The following is a 22,313-nucleotide window of genomic DNA, read 5'->3' as shown; positions in this document are numbered from 1 at the left end:
CTCGATGAAGTGGTGTAAATCGATATATATATATATATATATATATATATATATATATATATATATATATATATATATATATATATATATATCGTGCTTTTGTGCTTTTATCAGTGTTTTCTAATTCATGTATATGAACTCTCGCATGGATCATTACAGCAAAAAAAAAAATGGCACACCCTGATTACCACATATGGGATGAACTTCCCAGGCAGTCTGCTAGCCCTTGCTGTATTACTGTGGCAACATTACACCACATAATTCTCGTCCATTTAAAGCGCCTGTCCTCGTCACCTACACGCGCCTCTACATCAACTTTTCAGCAAGTTCTCGTGCGTTTGACCATGCGTGGGCAGATAAAATGTTCGACGGCGTTACTGCTTAGTGAATACTCTCGTGGTCTAGCACAAGGAATCCTCCGCGGTTTCAGGATATAGTGCCGTATTGGATCTCTTACTAGCTGCAAAGCGAGACGCGTGCCTCAAAGTACATGCTTTCAAATTGGTTCACATCGCTTTTCTATTGTTTCGCATTTATATAAGTTGTTGCGAATGAGTCGGGGCGAAGAAAGAAATTAAAGCTCCGTTACTAAACATAAAAGATGGCAAGAAAGAAAACCCCCCATTGTAAGTATCGTGAAGATAAAGAACCCAGAGCAAAGGCAAATACACAGCTTAATTCAGGAAAGCTACAAGCACGATACTCATCTGTGGGCAAGTTATACACACTGACAACGTGTTAAAATAATTAAAGAGCGAACAACAGCAAGGAAGAGAACGTACAGCGCTGACGTCAAGTGAATTTTCTTTCAGGAAGCACTCAAGCGCAAGCTTCTGGCACCCAAGTATTAATACAAACAATCAGGCGCCGCTTCTAGATCACGAAAGCGCAATTTATTATCGTTGATTTGACTAAAACAATCTTAAATATTCGGCCTATATTTTCTGCATGCTATTTCTTTTGTGCTTTTATCAGTGTTTTCTGAAACTTTTGCATTCATTGGAAAGTGAATTGCAACCATGGAACCAGGGGCGTAGCCAAGGGGGGGGGGGGGGGGGTCAACCCCCCCCCCCCGAAAATTTTCAATTTTGCATGTGTATATATACACGCACACATACAAACGCACGCACGAACATACATAATGTATGGTTGAACCCCCCCCCCCCCCCGAAAAAAATTTCTGGCTACGCCTCTGCATGGAACTGTACTAGTAGTTCCTCTTCTCAATAATTTCCATCCCGTTCACTTCGTCTCCCGTGCTGTTTTCTACGTAGCGCCAAAAATTTTCAAAGGGCAGGCACACTTATATAGGGCACCCAATAAACACAGCTGCACACTCCTATTCAGTACAAAGGTTGCCATGAAGGCCTACATCGACCTGCGTCTGCTGAAAAGTATTTCAATGACGCCAGCCTTTTTGTGTTGAAACTAGATCGTCGGCCACGGTCCAAGCACTCGCCAGGCTGGTTCAGCGGCTACGAGATTCTAATGCTGAGCATGCGCGCACATGTTCAATTACAGGCCGCAGCGAATGCATTTTTGCACATGAGTAGCACGCGTTGAGTCCAACGCTGAAACGCGCATTACTTAGCTACGCGTTAAGGTTACGTTGATAAAGTTACGTACTCGTCTGTGCTATATGACATCCATCGTAGCTCAGTGAGCACCACTGATATGTGGTATTTTCAATTACTATCACGGTGTAGTTACTTTGTTTAGTGCGAGCGCGGCACTAGACTTATTCTTTCTATTTGTTCCCTGGATCATGCCTTTCGAAGCATAGAGTCTCCTACAATACTTACTAGACGGAACTCTGGCGCTAGTGTCTATGGGAGCTGCAATGCATCGCGCTTCAGCCAGCATGGGAATCATGGGTAGTACACGGATTTGTCTAAACTTCGTTCTTTCGGCTCCGTTTGGCTCCGCGTCGCCTGCATCCGCTTTGTCGCAAAACGAAGTTCAGCAAAAATCAGCAATTTCACTTCACCACTTTTAACTTCTTTAGGCTCACCGATTCAAATCTGGTCACGAAGTTCACAACGATCCATTCTTTTATCCGAAAGAAAACCAAAACATAGCAATAAACAAAGCCACAAGTGCGTTCGAAGTCCACAAGCACGAAGACTAGGCAAATCCGTGTACTACCCATCATTCCCATGACGGCTGAACGATCGCAGCGCCAGAGTTCCCTCTAGGTCATTTTAGGAAACTCTATGTTTCGAAGTTTCCAGGGCAAGAAAATGGCGTGCGATTATGTTCCGTAGTACCTGAAATAACTATAACACAGAGTTCAAGTTTAATCGTTGCTATTGCATGTACAGATACGGGCTTACATAATACATACAGCATCAGGGGGTACCAAAGTGTGAAACTTTCGGGGGGACCTCCTATCATTAGTGGGGTACATAAAAGGTAAGTAACAACGGCAACAGATAAAAGTGCGAACAAAGAAAAAAATGTATTCAATACAAAACAGCTTATAGTGAAATAGAAAAAGTTATACAGAGCCGAAGTACGCCGAAAAAGTAGCTCTGTAATGCATTGCAACAGGAAACGTATGTGACGGGTATAATGCGCGGCTGTCACTGGGCAAAACGACGAATGGAAGGGCTCCATAAATTCGTGGGTGCCCATGAGACCTTCATTATTTCTTCCCGCTCTTTTTGCGCATCCATCTTGATCCGACCAAGAAAAGATGACGATATTGTGTTTCTCGCGTTGAGCCGGTCCGAAAAAGGGGCCCGCCGCGGCTGCGATTTCTTGTCACCGGCCAGCCATGGCGCCGATAATTTCCGAGAACGGTCGCGTCATGCCGGACGCGGGGTGCCTCTTGCCTCAGGCTCTGCTGGTTGCATGCAATGACTGCATGCAGCTGGCGCGCCGCGGCACTCGCTTCAGAGAGACAAGGCGAAGAAAGGTAAGGAGCTCAACCACAAGAGCGTCCGGTTTGATATCCTGCATGGGAATAAGGTAATGTGGAACATAGAAAGAGCAAAAGAATGACAGAGTGAGGACTGCACGCACACAGTAGGACGGCAATCGGTTATGAGGCCTGTGTTCCTCAGAAACTACAGTAGAGACTCTCTGTGCAATCGATAGATGTTGCCAGGGTCAAACAATTTTCGCTTCACAAAATGTTCTGTTACAGTCCACGCAGTCGGCTTAGTCCTGTCTGTAAAGAGGTGCGATGGACGTAGTATTGAGGACAAGTTCACGACAAGTGTTTGAGAGTTTCTTCAGACCCACATGTATACCGTGTATCGGCCATTCCGAGACGAAAAAAATACGCGAAAAGAATACGGCTGCTGACACAATCCACTATACACAATACAGAAAGAAGAATAAGTCGTTACCGATCGCTAAATGCTGTGCTCGCGTGTCGAAATTCCTGTATAAGGGCATAAAAACCGACAAGGTCATAGCTCCGAGGCTCTGCGACGTGTTAGGCGCAAAACAAAGGAAAATGAAGAAACTTTTTATCAACACGAGGCATGGATGAACAGTGAAACCTTTCTGCTCCGTTGCTTCCTGAGGTTGTCTTTGATGGCCTCGAGTGATTACCCGGAAACATGCGCGCAGATGGCACGAGCCAGCTTTCCCGTAAGCGATACGTATGACTCTCTCGACAGACACCTCGCGTTCAGGTGACCACACGTGCGTGAATGTTATTTCCTCGTTTCTCGCCATGGCAAACGTCCCATGAGGCGACGTTCTTCGGTTATACTGCCCATCTGGCCTTCTTATTCGCACTCATTTCCCACTCCCGTGCTGACGCTAACCGTCAGCAGACGTGGCCATCAGCGCGAAGCGCCATGCATGAAGCAATAAAACTAAGTTCACCCTCAAGAAGCAGCGTTACTTCCACAAATGATGCTCAGTAGATAGCGTGCACTATGCAATGCCGTTGGGCACAGAGGGCTTCGATGCCTTTACGCCTGACGTATCTAGAGAAGCGTATATCTAAAGAATAATAAAATGCAGTCTACAAACACAAAGAATTGCTTATCCGTGCTGGGAATATTGGTGAGGCAACCTATACGTTGGAAATTTCAGATGGCCAATTGCCAGCTCTGATGACTTCTTTTCCAGTTGGCGCTAAAGGAAGACCGGCGGCACGCTGAGCACGCGAGCGGCAGACGCCGAATTATCGTTAAGCTCAGAAGGAAAAGTAGCCACTTGTCTTTCCAGCTCAGTGGGCGGCTTTGAATCAAAACAGAAAAAAAGGAGATAAGTGAGCGGCTCTCCAGGAATGAAGCCACTGTTTTTTGCACACCTGCACACCTGTTCTTTATTGTCTTCATTTTCAAAGACCTAAATGGAAATTACGCCAAATTTTCGTGGTCCATAGACGTCAGTTAAACACGCTCGATACTTCCGCACACTTCCGTCATTTCTTCAAAACAGCAGGCGTAAGAGATGAGCATTTTTTTTACAAATTGTTTTTATTACTTCATTCGAACCACCTTCTTCACTTTCTCCTTAGTTACGGGTCACATCGTGTGAGAACGTAAATAGCTGTATATGCAAATATGCTGGGACTGGACGGCCGACGACAGCGTTTGAGTAGTCGAAGATTGTGAGATTGTGTTTGGCGCGAGTTGTTTTCAAAAGAAGTTACGCTACGCATTTACGGAGCGTTTATAGGTGGCAAGCCGTGTTGCGTTGTTGTATGCAAGAACTTCAGTTTTCGCCCGACACACACACATTGAGCCGGTGTTGATCACGTCCAGCTGACGTTAGATGTAACACAGTCACCGCGTATGCTACGAGCGGATCTGACCAGACTCTTAAGCCATTAGGATGAGGAAAACAGGTTTTTTACAGCTTTGAACCTACCTATTTGAAAGTAATCGTTCTTTATTTCATACTGTAATGAAAACCAGCAGACAATTTAATTGTACTGTTCCAAGTGTATATTGTAGTAAATGTGACATAGATGTGAAGAAAGTAAAATGGACGAAAAGACAACTTGCTGCCGACAGGGACCAAACCTGCCACCTTCGGATTACGCACCCGATACCCTTACCAAGGCCGTTGTCACGACTCGGGGCCGAAGCACAAGCTTCTCCCAAGATGTGGCATGGGGGTTGGGCCTCTGGTGTATGGCTTGCGCCAATCGCCGGTATGAAAGATTCAAGAGCCTTCTCCAATCAACGAACACAAAAAAACTTCAATAATGAGTTGAAACAAAGAAAAAGATATTCCCAATCGAACAGAACAGTTATCTAGAATACAAGGGTGAACTAATTGTAGATTCCACAATTATTCAGATAAGTGCAGCATGCATGAAAAATCAAATATGTCAAGACACTGAGCAGTATCAAATTAATTACCAACAGCAAGAGCCGAGCAAATAATTAGAGTCCGCAATCCACTAAGTTCAAGCGAATGACATACGTAACCGGGCGCAGCAGAGTCCTTCAACACCGGCGCCGTTCATGAGCGACCGTCGAAGCTGGCGAGATGGGTCAGCGGCGGCTGCACGATGACCGGGGGTGCTGGGTGGCTGCGTTTTGTCCCGGGAGTTGCCCAGCGTGGATCTCTTCTCCGGCGCAGAGCAGACTGATGAAGCATAGGATGGGGCCGTTTTTTATACGTTTCTCCAGCCGCCGGTCCCAGCTTCTAGTGTAGTGTCGATGCATCCTTAAAACTGTCACGTAGGCACTGGTTGCTACCGTGCATGGTTCACACTTCACTTTCGGTGTCCTTCACGGGCGAACCATTAGCTCACAGACAAAACACCAGTCACGCGGTCGCGTAGGCACACGGTCTAAGACGTAGCTCGGATACACCGTCCCGTGATTCAGATTCCGCCGTCGGTGACGTCTACGGCAAGCCGTTTAATAATAGACAAAACAAAAGCACATGATCTGAAACGTGGCTCGGACACAACGTCCGGTGGTTCAGACATAACACAAACAAAAGCACATGATCTGACACGTAATTCGGATGCACGTCTTAAGGCTCTGGCTCTGCTGGCGGTGACCTTCACGGCAAGCAGTTCCATACTAGACAAAACAAAAACAAGGCACGCAGCTCGGGTGCTCGTCTTACGGCTCACGCTAACACACACTAAGCGGTGCACGTACGCTCACGGCACGCAGAGAAGAATTAGAGCGCTTTCGCCTTGGGCGTAAGTAAAAAAAAAAAAACCTTTTCATGGCGTACTTTAGGACATTATGCGGAGGCAATGTTAAGCATATGCGACTTTTGTGACAGCCGTCTATGCTCAAGTAATACAGATACAGTTTCACTGTTACTCTTTTTTTTTTTTGTAAACAGCAATAAGACAGGACAGAACAAAGAGCAACACACTTTGCGAGTGCGAGCGCTCTTCTATGCACTTTTCACAACAAGTTCATAACTGGCCCTAGCGCTCTTAAGGGAAATCTATTGCGGCAGCGCTGGTACCAGGATTGCCATGATCGCAGAGGCGCTACGCGTCTCCAGAGAGGCGCGGGCGTTGTACTGCGCTCGTGATGTCCCTTGCCGCTACCCCGAACCGGGGCAAATGGAGCAAGCAACTTTTGGTACTGAAGGGTACTGGAATCAGTCACGATATTGCAGAGAAAAGTGCAGCAAACAGGACTCGCAAAATGTGCGTGCAATGTAAAAAAAAAAAAAAGTTCAGTACATACCAGTGAAATGGACGAAAAACGTAGCGGGCACGAACCTGTTGCCATATGGTAATAACAAGCACCATTCTATCATTCAATTATTTGAGAGCTTTAGAAAAATAACAGTATCAATATTCTGCGGTGCGCATTTTCGGAAGCGTCGATATTTACTTGCGTTAGAAGTTAGATATTGAAGTGAAATACATTGAAGTGCAGCATATTAAAGTGAGATACTTTAATGTTCTGAGAAAATATTTGTGTAGTTAGCACGTAGTACACTTGAATTAAGAGCAACAATGCAAGCTTGCGAGCAACAGTACAAGTAGCTGCGAAACATATACAAACATGTGGACTGCACCACGATGACGTTAGTTGTTTAACCACCTCATGGTGGTTAAACAACTAACGCGCGAGATTTTCCTCTAATAAACTTAGCAACAAAAAAAAATATACAGGTTAAACGACTCCCGAGCATAGAAAAGGGCCTGGACGTTTCGGAATGTGACGTCACGCGAGAAGGCGCAAGTGTATGCACTTCAATGGCGGACGCAGGCGATGTCAAGTATACAATTTGACAAGGCGCCGATTTGGAAAGAGGCAATAGTTTTTATTGTTATCAAAATCGCCACGTCAATTGTGATAAATTCAAATGTTCCCGGCATCTCGTTATATACATTTATTAAAATTCGAAAAGCCAACCTGCCCACGCACTGAATTTCACACACACAAAAAAAGCGTGCTCAAGACTTTTCCAACAATGTATTTTCCGCTGCAGCTATAGAAAGGAAACACGCAAACCGAGACTTTTTGCGCGTGTTCGTTGCTTCTGTGCGATGAGTATTAACACTGCGTGCCGTCTCTTTTCTATGCGTTTTCTTTGCGCTGCTGTCAGAATGAAAGAAATAAAACAGTTACGTTGGTAAAAAGCCTGGTTGCACGGATTCAGAATAGAAAGTGCAGATACTATAGAGTAAGCGATACTGGAGAGATCCTGTCAAACAAAGCGAATAAAAGTTTAAAAACCAGAAGCCTAGGTCGGCAACAAACGCAGTCAGACAGGCCTTATAGGACAGTTGCTTTGTGGAGAATCGTTGCTGCCCCGAGGCGGTGGCAAATCGCTCTTTCGCTTCCTTGCCTCACTTTAAGCTCGACACGCAACCATTTCGTGCAGGAGGTGCGCTTTCTACTCGCAAGCACCTTAAGCAAGCTGCTCGATCGAGGTCTTTGATGCACGCAAACGGCGCCGAATGACCGTGAAAGAAGGCTGAGCGTGCGTACTCGGTCGATGCAGTGTGAAGGGCGTATTCAAAAGGCGTAGCGGCCATCGTCCATTGCAATCATGGTCAAAATGGTCAAAGCTGGGGCAGAAGTTTACAAGGCAAGTCCGTATTTCCGGTTGCCACAACGCCTGGATAAGTGACGCCATCGATACAGACTCTTGACGTACACGAAAGCTTGCAACTACTGAAAAAGGCGTTGTAAAGGCACGCGACGCCACACGCTATGCGTGGTTCTCAGTATAGAGCTCTGCTGCGGCACAAGGGTATACGGGTTCTCTTCCCGGCTGCGACTTGCCGCTCAGTGGCAATCTGCTGCGGAGCGGGTTCACTTCCTTGCTACGGCTGTCACATTCCGGTGAGAGCGGAACATGAAAGTAAACCCCGCGTACCGTGCTTGAGGTATACACCTTAAAAAACATCTGGTAGTGAAATTTTTTCTCCACGGCACCTATATACGACAGCTTTACTCATGGCTAGATTGTTGGTTTTGGACGTAAAATTGAGAAATGCATATTATTCAATAAGTTAGAAATATGCACAGATGTTTCACTCCGTGAAAGCGGGTTGCGTGCAAGCGTATGGGTGCTATTCCCTTTTTGTGAATTGCGCGTATGGTGTTTTAGAAGTGCTTCGATTGTAAGTGTTGCGGTTCTTCGGCCTGGCGCGTTCTCTGGGAGTCTCTTTTAACGGCGCTGAAGCCGGTGGGTAAGGCAGACGTGTTAGAAAGAAATTCTTACAACCCCGTATTAACACCATGTGAGATTTACTTTTGTGCACTACATACTTATGTTAACTTCAAGAAATAGAAAAATCAAAATTGAACACGGGTACATCACACATTCAATATAGGTGGGAAAAAGACGACTGTGCGATGTGATATTGCTCCTATCAGGGACAGCTGAGTTCTGACGCGCTTTCCGACTAGCATCACCCTCGCCACTCCCGGCGCGCCTCTCATTAGCTCGCCCTCTCCACCAAGCATCACCCTCACCGCTCCCTCGGCTAGACGCCACGCCACGCCCTCGAACACCGGCGGACGGCGAAGGGTCGAACCGCTTCAGTGTTCAAAAGCCATTCTTTGCATTCAGCAGCAACCACCTGGACGATGGATCGTCTTCATAGACAGCAAGGCGACTCTAAAAAGCCTGTGTAACATGAACACGGCTTCGAGCGACGAGAAATTGTTGAAATGTGAATGTCTTTGTAGCCAACGTTTCGACAGAAGGACTTGTCTTCGTCAAGACAGCACCGCTTGTCATTGGCGTGCGCAGGGTTCCCCTTCAGGGGAGGGGGGGGGGAGAAGGTTCGTCGCCCCCCCCCCTCCCTATTAAGTCAATGTATTGAGCAGACTTTGCGCCCCCCTCTTCTTAGGTGAGGTCACTGGGGGGGTGGGGGTGCGCCTCCTGCCCCGGCCCAACCGCGCGCACGCCTATGCCGGTTGTAACACCGACCCATTGACCCGAAGCATCAGTTACATCCATCATAAGGCCACGATTCCTGGCCACGTCGCTGTGTTTTAATTGATTCACAGACACTATGCCACTAGTGGAAATAAAAAAAAAAAACGGATCTAGTTGTCTGTTGAGGCTTTCAAGAAGGCCGTAGAGACCTTAAACAGGCATATTTACGAACAATTCTGCGAACAAATTTTACTAACTCGGATGAATCCGCAACGACGAAAAAATATGCCCACGTGAAAATAGTTGGCTGTGGAATCCGTCGCTTCAAGATCACTTACTCCGCTTACATGACCCATACCTATAGAATAAAGGTTTGCAAATGGCCTACCCCGTAATCTTGCGATTCTCTTGTGACCTCGTCTAATTTTCAACTTCACCTGTGCCGCTTTTTTCATTTTTACTATCAACCCGTATTGTGATAACCGTGGTGCATTAGAAAGAGTGAAACGTATTTTGTTGGCATACCCGAGTTACACAAATCAAAGAACATGAAAGTACTTGTTTTACCGAAGAATGAACTCAGTTTCCCAGGCACCATTAGAATTAACAAAGATATTAGGTCCTATGACTTCTCCTTCACAATAATGGCAAGCTTTAAGGTTTATTTTTACGCTTACTGAACACTTTGGAGCGCTAAACCGGCGTAACCGCAAGCATCACATTTATCTCATTTGTAAATACTTTTTTTGCGGCTTTATCTGCAGTTGTTGCACTTCACTATCACGACCATACGCTTTCTTGCGTTTTCCTGCCCTTTCCTGCCATCCTTTCCTTAGGGCCTTCCTGTCCACGATACTCTTTCCTATGAAGAGAGGCATGTATACGTGCCTACGTGTGCGCGGGCAGAATTCTCGGTAGCTCAATCAAGCGCGCTCTCTCTATCGCTTTCACTCTCTCTCAATCGCTTGTATGCATCAGCTACCAGACTCTTTACGACTGCCATTGAACTGCAGTGGATTGCCAAATATACTGCTCGCATACCTACATGTCATTTTCTCCGACTTTCTAGCAGTCCTGCAATGTCTGTAATCATCGCTTATGCCGAACTAGAGCACTGCACGGGCCGGATTTTACGGCCCGCGCCCGGCCCGGGCCCGCTTTATGAAGCCCGAGCCCAGCCCGGACCCGTGGTTCCAAGCGCGGGCCCGGCCCGGGCCCGGCCGTACATGACCGAACCCAGCCCGAGCCCGGCCCCGGCCCGGGCCCAGGCGTTCATTACTAAACTAATCCAGGGCGCGCTTGTTCATGACCAGACCCGACCCGGGCCCGCTAGAGGATATTAGTTGTTGATGATGATTATTAATGATGCCGTGCGCTTTGTAGCGGGCGATCGGACGGAAAATCCGGTGTGTACATGCATCGAAATGTTGCTTTGCCTGCGGTGGTAGCTCAGCGGTTAATCTGTTTCGCTGTTAAGTCCTAGGACGCGGGTGCGCTTCCCGCAGCCACGGCGGCCGCAATTTGATGGGGGCGAAATGCAAGATCACCCGTCTATATACTTATCTTTAGGTGCACGTTAGAGAACTCAAGGTGGTCGAAATTAATCCGGTGCCACTACGGCGTGCTTCGTAATCATATCGTGGTTTTGGCACGTAATACCAAGGAATATAAATGAAATGTACCGTATGTGTCAACTTAGAATAAAAGACCGAGAGAGAGGGAGAGAGACTTTATTTACAGAAAGGCAGAGAGGTCGGCCTGAGCTATACTGTAGTTTGCTCTGGCCTGCTACTCTACACTGGGGAGGGGGGACAGGGGAGCGAAAGAGTGATGAATGACGATGGTAAGGTAGGGAGATGAGAATATAGTTCGTGACGCTGGGGCAAATCTAAAGACGTGCATCCAGTCCAGTGGCTTGTAAGAAGGCTACGACTGCTTCTATAACCACACTTGCGCTGCTGACGTCAGGCCAAGGACCTAACACAACCTCATCGGTTAATGGCCTACTATGAAATTGCCCAATTGATGAGAACAGTTTCTGTCGTTCTCGTGCGTACGCTGGACAGGTGCAAAATATATGTTCAAGTGTCTCTGGTATCCGACAATGACCACAATCGGGACCTGTGTCACTGCAGCCGATCAAGTGGGCATAGCGTCTTGTGAATGCCACACCAAGACGAATGCGGTGAATCAAGTAATGCGCAACTCCACGTTGGAGCACTGGAACAAACCAGAACACCGGCACAAGCGGCTTCATAAATGGGACCCAGAAATGAAGTTTCGTATGCCTCACAAGCTGAAGCGAAAGATGACATGCATGATAAAAAAAGACCGAAATCTTTATTCCTCCCATATATCCCATATATATATATATATATATATATATATATATATATATATATATATATATATATATATATATATATATATATATATATATATATATATATATATATATATATATATATATATATATATATATATATATATATATATAATGTGTGTGTGTGTGATCTGGCGTGTTTATAAGGAAAGCCACCACGATGCTTGTTACTTTGACAAAGTCTGGTCCAGCAGACGAAACGTTAGTGAAAATATACAGTGCCAACACAGCACTTCAACTGTTTTTCTATTTTTATTGCTAAGCTTTACTAAGAGCCAGCTCTTTGCACGTGTCACTTTAGCTTGGCACAGTATACCTTATGCAATAGTCGCATAACGTTCGCGTGTGCTCGAAGGCCCGACTTACCGAGTCCGGCCCGGCCCGCAGCCTCACGCCCGGGCCCGTCCCAGGCCCGCGGCTTCAAGCCCGGGCCCGGCCCAGGCCCGGCTCAGGCCCGCGGCTTCAAGCCCGGGCCCGGCCCGGGCCCGCACTTTCCCGCCCGAGCCCAGCCCGGGCCCGCCGAAAAACGCTTCGGACGGCCCGGGCCGGCCCGGCCCGGGCCCGTGCAGTGCTCTATGCCGAACAACCTCAGCGATGACACCAGGCTCTCAGCCGGCGGTGTGCTCCAAAATTGACTGTTTTACAGCCACTGTCTAGGCAATGTGCAGGCGCTGCAACGGAATAAACAAGAAAAGCACAGTCTCAGCTTCAAGGGCGCCGATTAAAACGTCATTTGCTTTAAAATGACGCAACGACTACTGTTCTTGCTGCTGCGTGTCGTATCTACAGCCATGATTAGATTGATATGTTTCACTATTATTGATCGTTGCATAATTTTGACCCAAACTTCTCTCTGTGGCTTTAGCATTCCTCCTGAAGATCGGATTGTTAATTCCTAATGTCAGACTAATCAACATGCGTAATGTGTAATGATCGGAGGAACTTATACAGTCACGCGTCTGCAGCCGCTCTTCCTCGTTAATGTATAATTATGGCCTCTATCTGAAGCATCGTGGTCCCTGCCCTCAATGTGTGCGAGATATCGTTTTTCATGCTACAGCTGAGATAATATGCCAGATTATGCAACCAGACAAACGGCTTTCATATACATTTCTCTTCACACTAACCCACGGTATAGAGCGGTGACCAGATGCACCTTGTGCGTCCAACAAGGAAAGTATCGTCAACAGCAGACGGTTTCTCGGAAACATTATCATGAATTTATCCTTACATACAATGACGCTGATATGGCGAGGCTATTCGTTATTCCCCCTAGAAGAACTATGGGAAACACAGCACCACATATTGCTTTTAATTCAAAGAACTGACGGCAAGGTATAATCTGCCAACTGTTATCGTTTTGCATCTACTAAAGACATATACACGCTATTATAAGAGGAGAAGCAGGAGGTTAGCTTCCTGCAGGGCGGACCTAGCCTTGCAAAAGTTGTTGCGAATGGCTCCGCGTGAGTGCCTTTATAAAATGCGGTAGGGTCCGACACCAGTCGCATTTCATGTCGGAATACAACAGCACTCGCTTTACCACAAGAAACAGGTTGTGCGTCATCCATTCCGAGTCGACCTACACGGCTCGCCATTCACGCTCTAATACCGTATCCCGAAGGAAGTTCAGAAGGAACTGAGGCACCTCTTTCCAATCTTTCGAACATCCAGTATTGTGACAGGGGGAAAATGTCACTGGCATTTGGGTGTGAGGCCAGCTTGCCCTTCAGTCTGTCCATTAATATCACACGCTCTGCATTCCAAACTCAAAAGACTCAAGCAAACAGTCGCCGATGGCACCTACCAAGAGCTTGATAATGCACACACGACAACGATGTGCAAAGCTTTATCTTGCACCGCAACGCTACAGCATACGCTGACCCTGCAGTATGCAGGTGCCATAATTGGGAGTGACTTCCGTTCTACGGGATGCAATAGTCACACAAGACTGCAGGGGCGTAGCCAGGGGGGGGGGGGGGTAACCCCCCCCCGAAATTTTTCAGTTTTGCTTGCGTATATATACACGCGCACATACAAACGCACGCACGAACATACATAAAGTATGATTGAACCCCCCCCCCCCCCCGAAAAAAATTTCTGGCTACGCCCCTGCAAGGCTGGTACAAAGCTGGTATAATCTCCTCGTTGTGCTGCCGTCATCCGCAGTATAGTACGTCATAGTTGCTAAGCAACCGCGACGGGTCAACGCGAAAAACCACCGCAACGCCTACGCATGTTTTCGCACGACGTGTTGCTAAGTACGGGTGCATGAAAACTGACGCTATCGCCGCACGCTGATCGGAAAAATGTCATTTATCTAAATTCAGGAAATATGTGTCAACAATAACTACGTTTGAAAGGCTTACGACTTCGCGGAAAATATTGTAGGAAACAAAGAAAATGAACAGTTGTATGCGAAGAAAATAATCGTGCAGAATTGTAGATAAGGATCTGGTCAGCGGACCGGTTTTTACGATGGAAAAAAAAGAAGAAAAGAGCATGAATCCAGAAGCTTCGTTAAGAAAACATGGCGGCTACGTCGTCGATGTATTACATCTCACCGCTGCAATCACAATCCAAGGCGTTTGCACGCGTTTCGCCGCGGAGGTTCAAGGTGATCGAGTTATAATAGCCAAATAGTCTAGGCTGCCGACTGGTGTCGAATCAGCAAAGCTTCTCGTGCTTAAGTTGCCTTCGCCACTGGGCAGCCACAGAGCTCTATGTTCCTAAGTGTTCTTTTTACATCGATCGCCTTTGTTAGTAGTGTGTCTAGCATCACGATTCGCAGGAAATCGCTTTTATGAACAATTCTAGCGTAAGTATTACTCTGCGTGCGTGCGTGCGTGCGTGCGTACCTTCAACTGAATTTTGCACTCTTCTCAAAAATATCTCGGAGCTGATTTGGAAGCCATTCAAAATCGCTCCGCCCATTTTATTACGTCGCAATACCAGCGTCACGTCATCTAAACGAACAGTCGACCTAAGTTCACTTGCGCCGCATCACATCACGTCTTTGCTTTCTCCTGTCATTTTTTTCTTCGTGTGCGCTCACTACAGTGTGTGTGTGTGTGTGTGTGTGTGTGTGTGTGTGTGTGTGTGTGTGTGTGTGTGTGTGTGTGTGTGTGTGTGTGTGTGTGTGTGTGTGTGTGTGTGTGTGTGCGCGTGCGAGAGAGAGAAAGAGTGAGAGTGAGATTCCGATATCATATTGACTACGGTTTGATATTGACATTCGCGAACTTTGACTGAAGGGGTAAACTCATAGGCATAGCATTTACATGTGTTCTGATGCCAATAACAGATACTGTTGCGTCTTTCTTCACGTTTAAAGGACCCCTGACACCGAATTTGGAAACTCGAGATGCTTGTGTTGTTTGATAGTCCTGCATGCGGGGGCACTTCTGACCGATTATGAGTGACGAGCGTTGCCTTTAAGATATTTTAATTTGGTTTTAAAGTAAGCCTGAGTGCTCATCTGAATTTTGAACTCCTATCAACATAACCACTAGTATGACGTAGACGTAGGCCCCTTGTGACGTTGCAGAGGTAAAGCAAGTGTTGTCGACGTCACAGACAGCAATATGCGCGGTGCATGCACTGTGGTATATTGCGAAGCGTGTTTGCTCTCCCACCTTCTCCTTCTTCGGTACGTGTCGGCAGGCAGCGTGAGCTCTCCGTGTGTGTGTTCTCCAACTGGCAGTTCAACAAGCGCGTGGCTGACGTCACCCAATACTGAGCGCACATCATCACGCGTGCCCCGAGGCGCGACCGCCGCGGCGCGGCGCTAGTTTCTTATCCTCTTTCGGCGCGCGTTTTGAACCTACACTAAAAATGACCACAATTAACGCTGCTAGGATTATTTAGACATCACGTTGGAGGATTTACGGTGTCATTCCGTGATTACAAGACATAGACATACTTATTACAACATAAATGTCACAAACAAGAAATCGGCTGTCAGGGGCCCTTTAAGCTATCGCACAGTGGTGAGAAATCAGCCAGTAGCTCTATAAAAAATAGGCGCCCACTACTTATGTCGGGTCCATTTCTAAGAGGAACTTTCGAAGATTTTCAGTTTACGAAGCTTTATTTTCGCAGGCACTCAAAGAGAAGATGTGTGCGTGAATATTCAAAAATTTCAAATAACGAATCGAGCAGAGCATATTCAAAATAACAAATATTTATCGAATATTTTTCGAATAATCAGGACTGACGGGAAATCCCCTAAGTAACAACTCATTAGAACATCAAGAGGTTATTTTTCTTCTTTAATAATTTAATTACCGAGAATCATGCAGCCCCATCTTTTACAGGACAATCGACGCTGAACTGATCACCGGATGAGGTCGCTTTTGCTTAAAACTCCTGCTTTCGCCGAAACGAAAGTGTCGTTAATCTATTGTAATCATCACGAGATTGGTCATCAACATGAGAAGGTGGTAACTACGGCTGCATTCAGGTGCAGAAGTGCAAACAGACGCAAGTGTTCTGCTTGTGTAACTTGTTTGTAGAATTCAACACTGATGTTTACCTGCTTTTGGTGCTAAGACATATGCTGTGAAAATTCGTTTATATGTTTCATTGCATATTTATCAGTATGTATGTGTTCAACAGTGCTTAATTTTTGTGTATCAGTTGTTGTTTTTTAAGCTCATGACAAAGTACCAATTTGAATACTGGAGCCGCTGCTGTATTTGAACCCCCAGTTACAAAATATTTCGAAGGCTCTAATCGCTGCTGTATACGAGCTCACCTTCGTTTACCTAACTGTGATATTTTTTATCGAATAAAAGTAATCGTAATGTTCTTTTGTTAAAGTTTGTGAATATTTGTTTAAATTAAAACGTCGTGAAATCCTAGAGCTTTTTAAAAATGTTTGCCTCACTATTCGAAAACTATTCTAATAGTATTCGCTTCGTATTCCTATTCGATTCAGTGTCATCACTATTGGATTCGTACTTGATTCAGCTCTACCTTTCGCTATTCGCGCGCTTATAATACACAGAGGCAGAGAAAGAATGAGAAAATGCGAGGAAAATATCCTTCTACTATGGAGCGGTCACGCACATACGACGGTAAAATATTATTTTCAGCACAAAGCGGAATCAAGCATTTCTTCCCAACTTGTAGTGTTAGAACCTAAGTTATTGTCGACCGTGCCTATTACTCAATCCTATAGTTATGTATAAGCTGCGTACAAAGCGGGATTCACATCACGGAACGGATTAGCGATTCAGCCCACGGACGTACCTCAGTACCGGGGCTTTACGCCACACACAAACAACGCAGACGAGCTGCTAGCGGCGTGATTAGTTGACCACCATATACTTGAACGCAGCTGTGTGGGTTGCGTACGCCCGTCATTATATTTCTCTCTCAGTCTATTCTCTATATCCTAAATATCGCTTGTTTTTGTCCTCCCTGCGTTGCCTTTGTTCTTTTGTCTTTCTCCAAACCTCTAGTTGGCGTTCGTCTTCATACATCTCCGTTTTGCCTGTGTGCGTACTTATATATCCCAAATGCGGTCATCTCTCGAATTCTCGTGAAAAAACACGACTGCTCAACGGCCTAGACTCAAAGAACACGTGGACCATTTATCCCTGGGCACTGTTTTGTTTAAGGTTTTCCTCAAATAACTGGTGTCAAGCGGCCGTCACCCTCTGGTTAACTTTTACACGTGATTGCATCTCTAACCTTGTCCAAAATTTAGTGCCTCGAGGCTGGTGTATGGCGTGGCCATTTGCATGCAGAATGCGCCTCTGACGTTATCTTGAAGTTTTCGCGTCCACTATGGCGCCGATGGAAAAAAAAACAAACTGATGCTCCCGAAACACGCGGGAATATTTCTTTGCTTACATGAAGGGGGGGGGGGGGGTGAGAGTGGGGGGGAGGGGGGGTGGCACGCATCAGCGAACGCATCGCAAAGCTGGCAGCCAACGAGAGCACGCCAATTTTTCACTACTGTGCCTGATTCTAGCAGTTACGTTTGGAAATGCCCAGGGTTGCTTGTCTGTAATATTGCGTGTGAATCAATATGCAGTGCTGGACGCCAGCGGGAAAATGCCTGACGGACTTTTCTACGGTTCACTTGCCGCGTTCGGAGACATGGGCGAATGCCTACACGTGCGAGCCATCAACCGGCGTCTCAACGGCAAACTTGAGGAGTATTTCCAAGGCCAGTACTGTGCTCTGAACATTCGTTTCAAGCTGCCGCCAAAACCAGCCCGCTACAGCCCCAAGACATTCCTGAAGAACCTCACCGATGAGGTGCCTCTCTACAAGGTACTGTCCTTGCGTTCTTTTTTATATCTTTAGGAAGCAGTTCTTCGTGGCGCTGAAGAATACGACCTCAGGGGCAACAAAGAAGGTGATTTCGTGGAAACTACATGACCGCAAACAGTTTGAGAGCCCTGTTAGCCGCGTATCGCGCTGCATAGCTTGCAAATGATGTGTAAATAATGTACATCCTTGCTCAATATCTTCATTGTTACCATCGCCGTCACACATTGGTGGAGGTGAAGAGTAATATTTAAAGTAATATAACAAAATAAAAAGGCTCTATGCAAAGGAAGGAAGGGTTGTACTCATGATGTGTGTGGTCGGTAAAGGATGGGGGCGGGGGGAGTTTAGGGGGGGGGGGGTGTAATGCAATGACCTCTGTAAGTCCAATATTTGTATCCGCCTGCTTTCGAATACCCTGAGAAAGTTTTTTCTAGGCCACAATGCAGTTATCAAATTATATTTTTAGTCATAAGGAACAAGAAAGTAAACTGGGAATGGCCACACTGGATGAATACATTCCATCTCAGACCAAAGAACTTGCGTTCCCCGTCAATTTTTCACATAGCCTCAACACCACCGATGAGGCACACATTTAATCTCCCCGCTTTCGCATTTCATGAAACTTCTGGATATACAAAACTGAACTATATTAAAATGTACCTGTTTCACAATGCGTGGACTATAAGCTGTCCTTTGTTGACGCAAGCTCAGTCACTCGACAATAAACGCCTTATGTAATCGCTGTAAGAAAAACAAAAAAGCAGTATTTTGTGGGTGTAGATAATTGTGTTTCCTTGGTATATATGCGGCAGCAAGTGTAACAGCGCAATAAGGCCTTCGTCAAGTAGGCGTGTGAAGTTTGACTCTGATCTGATATATATGACCGTGATTGAGAAGTGGATTGTGGGTTTACCAGCGGCGTCGCGTACAACGCGCGCATGCGCACAGCTGCAAGTTAGCCGAAGGAACAGCTGTGTATATGCTCCTCACCTAACTTTCGATCGTCTATTTCTAAAGTTCTCAGTTTTATCTTTTTGATTTATCTCTAACTCTCTCAGCGTGTCCACATCATGTACGACGAAGTTCCTTAAACGTTGATCCTCTCTTTCAACAGCACCTTCTGGGAGACGTGTCGGTGGGTTACTTCTACTTCACACCCATCCGGATGGCACTGTGCGTGCCTTCGACGTGCACGCAAAAGGACATACAGACGTTGGGAAGCGCTGGTAAGTATGACACTACAGGATTACCTTGTCGCCGCAGTAAACTGCATTTCCTACTGCGCAGTCTAAGCCAATATTCATAAAGCTTCGCTTATGTAAGAGTGTTTCTTTGGGCACTCGTGACGAGGTATTTAAAAACATTTTTTTTTTCTCGGCACAGAATTTACTGGGCACAAAAGCAATTTATCAGAGTTGAAAGTTCATGTTCAAAAGCAGCGAGTTTGCTGACTTCCCTTCGTCTTCGTCAGTTCTTGTGTAGACAGAATATAAAGGCAGCAGGTTGTCAGTGGCGCTTTTAGGCCGAGTCTGGCGGCCTGAATAGGGCGCTACCAGGGAACACTGCATACGAGTGCTCCGGCCGGGCGCTAAAAAAAAAAAAATTGAGGGGAATATCGGCCTATAGGCTGAGCTTATCTGATGGAAAACACCAGGGGCTGAACTCGCAAATCTTTCCGCTCGTAAGTGTTGCTTGTCATCAGCCGGTTAATTTCGCTAATAATATGTCGAACATCAAGACTGGCTGGCATCTACACTTGCGAACAGCTTTAATGCAAAAGCGTCACAACGCCCAACCCGTAAACAGAAAATGGAAATCAGTTATATTAGTCTTCATAAAGGCAAGAATCCGTCACAGGTATATCTTCTTCATACTGCGAATCACAATGTACAACATGAAAACAAGAAGAACGCGAAAAAATCAGGTCACAAATGAGAACCACTCGTAAGAGAATGACTACATTTTCTTGTTTTTGTTTTTCAGTTGGGGATTTGGCACAGCTGGATGTGACAGTTCCTTTTTGCGAGAAACTAAAGCCGACGGAGTACACCACGCTCCAGCTTATTGCGATGTAAGTCACGTTTCCGACAACTTGATGGTCTTTCCAAATCTTGAGAATTCAATAATAGAAACTAAACAGTACTTAGATTTAGGTATACGTTAAAGAACATTTAGGTGGAGAAAATTTCCAGGGCCCTCCACTAGGGCATGCCTCATAATCATGTCGTGGTTTTGGCAAGTAGAACCCCAGATATTGTTATTATGTTTAGTTACACTAGAGTAACTGAACACTCGTCTCCAAGGGAAAACCACCACACTGAAACGTGCCAAATAGTATATCGTTTATTTTACGATACACGGGGATCGAGTCATCATTGACACATATCACAATTTTGCGATCACAAAAATTTTATTTTGAGTGTTTAAAAAGTTTACGACTTGCACGTCGATACTTTCGGTGACTCAACAACTTATAAATGCTGTATATAATAGGTACAGTTCATTTGCTAAAAAGAGGTTGGTATGTGGTGTTTCAAAAATTTTTTAAAGAAATAAATGGGAGAAGCCCGCTTTCGACACCAAAGAAATTATGATAAAGGCATCATGCAAGGAATAGTCAATATTACTGTAACTTAACTTGAACAAAAAAAAAAAACACAATCATGAGGTTTCAAAAATTTTACTCGCAAGACCTCCAAAATTTTCAGTTTGCACGTCAACGCTTAAGATATGTAAACAACATATAAATAATCAATACTTTCAGCACACGAATAGGTGTAAAAGGTAGCGATGTCATGCCCAGGTTCAATTACTTTTGTGCAGTTTTGTCTTAATAATCGTCACATAGTGCGGCGCATGTGCACGCAGTCCTACCGATGGGCATTTTATCCACGAATAAGCAATGTCAACGAGCCGTAAAATTGTATATAACAGAAAACTTAGAATCTCCACTTCGAACTGTACGCGATAATTCTTGAAACAATAAACTGGAATAAAAGGCAATCGACAGATTCACTCCTCATACATCGGCGTCAAACCTCGGCAAGCTCACTTGGCCATTTAACTAGCTGCAAGCTTGCGGCCATTATGTTTTCGCATAGTATGTCATTACTGCAGTATTGACTTGTATTGCTCATGATGGTGAAACCAATCAGAAACGGCGAGTAAGTTAACATGCGCAAGAACCTCACCTGCCAGCAACTGCGCGGCTATACGCTTTATCCTGCCATAGTCTGCTGTGACGCATCTGGTACGACGCGGTTCCATGACAGCGATGTGTGGTGACATGCACAGGGGCATCTTGGCGTTCTTCTTCTGTCTGGTGCTGCTGGGTACGTTCCTAGACGTGGCACCAAGGTTGCTCCAAAGCTGGGCCAGTCACGATACCTCATCCCAGTGCTCGGAGAAGGACAAGGAGATGAGGAATAGTGAGTATCTGCTCTCTTACTGCTGGACTCGCGCTTACGAAACAATCTGTAGCGAATTTCGCTAGGTCAGCGTGATTCTCGTGGCACCATTCAACATTACGCGCTGAAATTTTCACAATAACAAAATATGCGCAGAACCTAAACTCAAGTCCAAAAAAAATTGAGAAGAAGAACGAAAGGCAGAACAGGAGATTAAAGAACACTGATTCGCTGATGAATCTACAAGACGTGAACTACTATTTATGTATAGGCAGCTAAACAAAAAAACTTCAGTGCTATTTGGCAGGCTTCATGCATCCATCAAATCGGTATGTGTGAGCTTTCCTGTATTGTGTCATGTAGGGTGATGACGTGGTGTCCATTAAACGAAAACAGCTTGTGCGATGAAAGCTAAATCGCGCAGGCAGAGTGTGCGGTAGCCGGAGTCTTGCTGTTACGCTCAGCGGTGGATCAAGTTAGACAAACACAGAAATATTCTTTCTCTTACTATACGGCAGAATGCAGACTAATGAACGCGATGCCTCATTGATACTGCACACCTCAGCTATTACAGTTCCCGGGGTGCACTGGCCGGCAAGTCAACAAGCAGTAAATGTAACTTAGCAAGCACTGTGATCGAGCTATAGTTTGTACAGATCCATAGCTTCCGATAGCTCAAAAGATACAAGACACAAACGAAGTGCACAAGACCAGCTCTACTTAAAAATGATTTTTAATGTGTGGTAAGCACTGAATATATAGGCGATGCCCCTGGAAGAAAAGAACGTCAGCAAAAGCTAAAACGATGCACAGTAAATGTAGCCCTGAATAGGAGTTTGCAAGCACACAACCTGAAATGGATCGCTGAATCAGACGACGGAACTTTTCACGGGGAATATTTTATGCTACGATTAGCACAGCATTCCATCTATTCCTTGTAGTCT

The 22,313-nt window shown here is 45.7% G+C and overlaps 1 protein-coding gene across 1 annotated transcript in view; it reads left to right on the top strand.

The window, feature by feature from the left end:
* LOC119400719 (nose resistant to fluoxetine protein 6) overlaps positions 1-22,313 on the top strand; it is an 84,940-nt gene that overhangs the window by 38,983 nt on the left and 23,644 nt on the right. Inside the window, exons 2-5 of the mRNA XM_037667711.2 lie at positions 17,721-17,962; positions 19,077-19,188; positions 19,946-20,033; positions 21,257-21,390. Coding sequence (XP_037523639.1) covers positions 17,721-17,962; positions 19,077-19,188; positions 19,946-20,033; positions 21,257-21,390 — 576 coding nt within the window. The remainder of the gene's footprint in view (positions 1-17,720; positions 17,963-19,076; positions 19,189-19,945; positions 20,034-21,256; positions 21,391-22,313) is intronic.

The sequence above is a fragment of the Rhipicephalus sanguineus genome, chromosome 1 (genome assembly GCF_013339695.2).
Source record: "Rhipicephalus sanguineus isolate Rsan-2018 chromosome 1, BIME_Rsan_1.4, whole genome shotgun sequence".
NCBI classification, from domain to species: Eukaryota; Metazoa; Arthropoda; class Arachnida; order Ixodida; family Ixodidae; genus Rhipicephalus; species Rhipicephalus sanguineus.
Note: the sequence above shows the minus strand (reverse complement) of the source record. Positions and strands in the feature narration are given on the sequence as shown.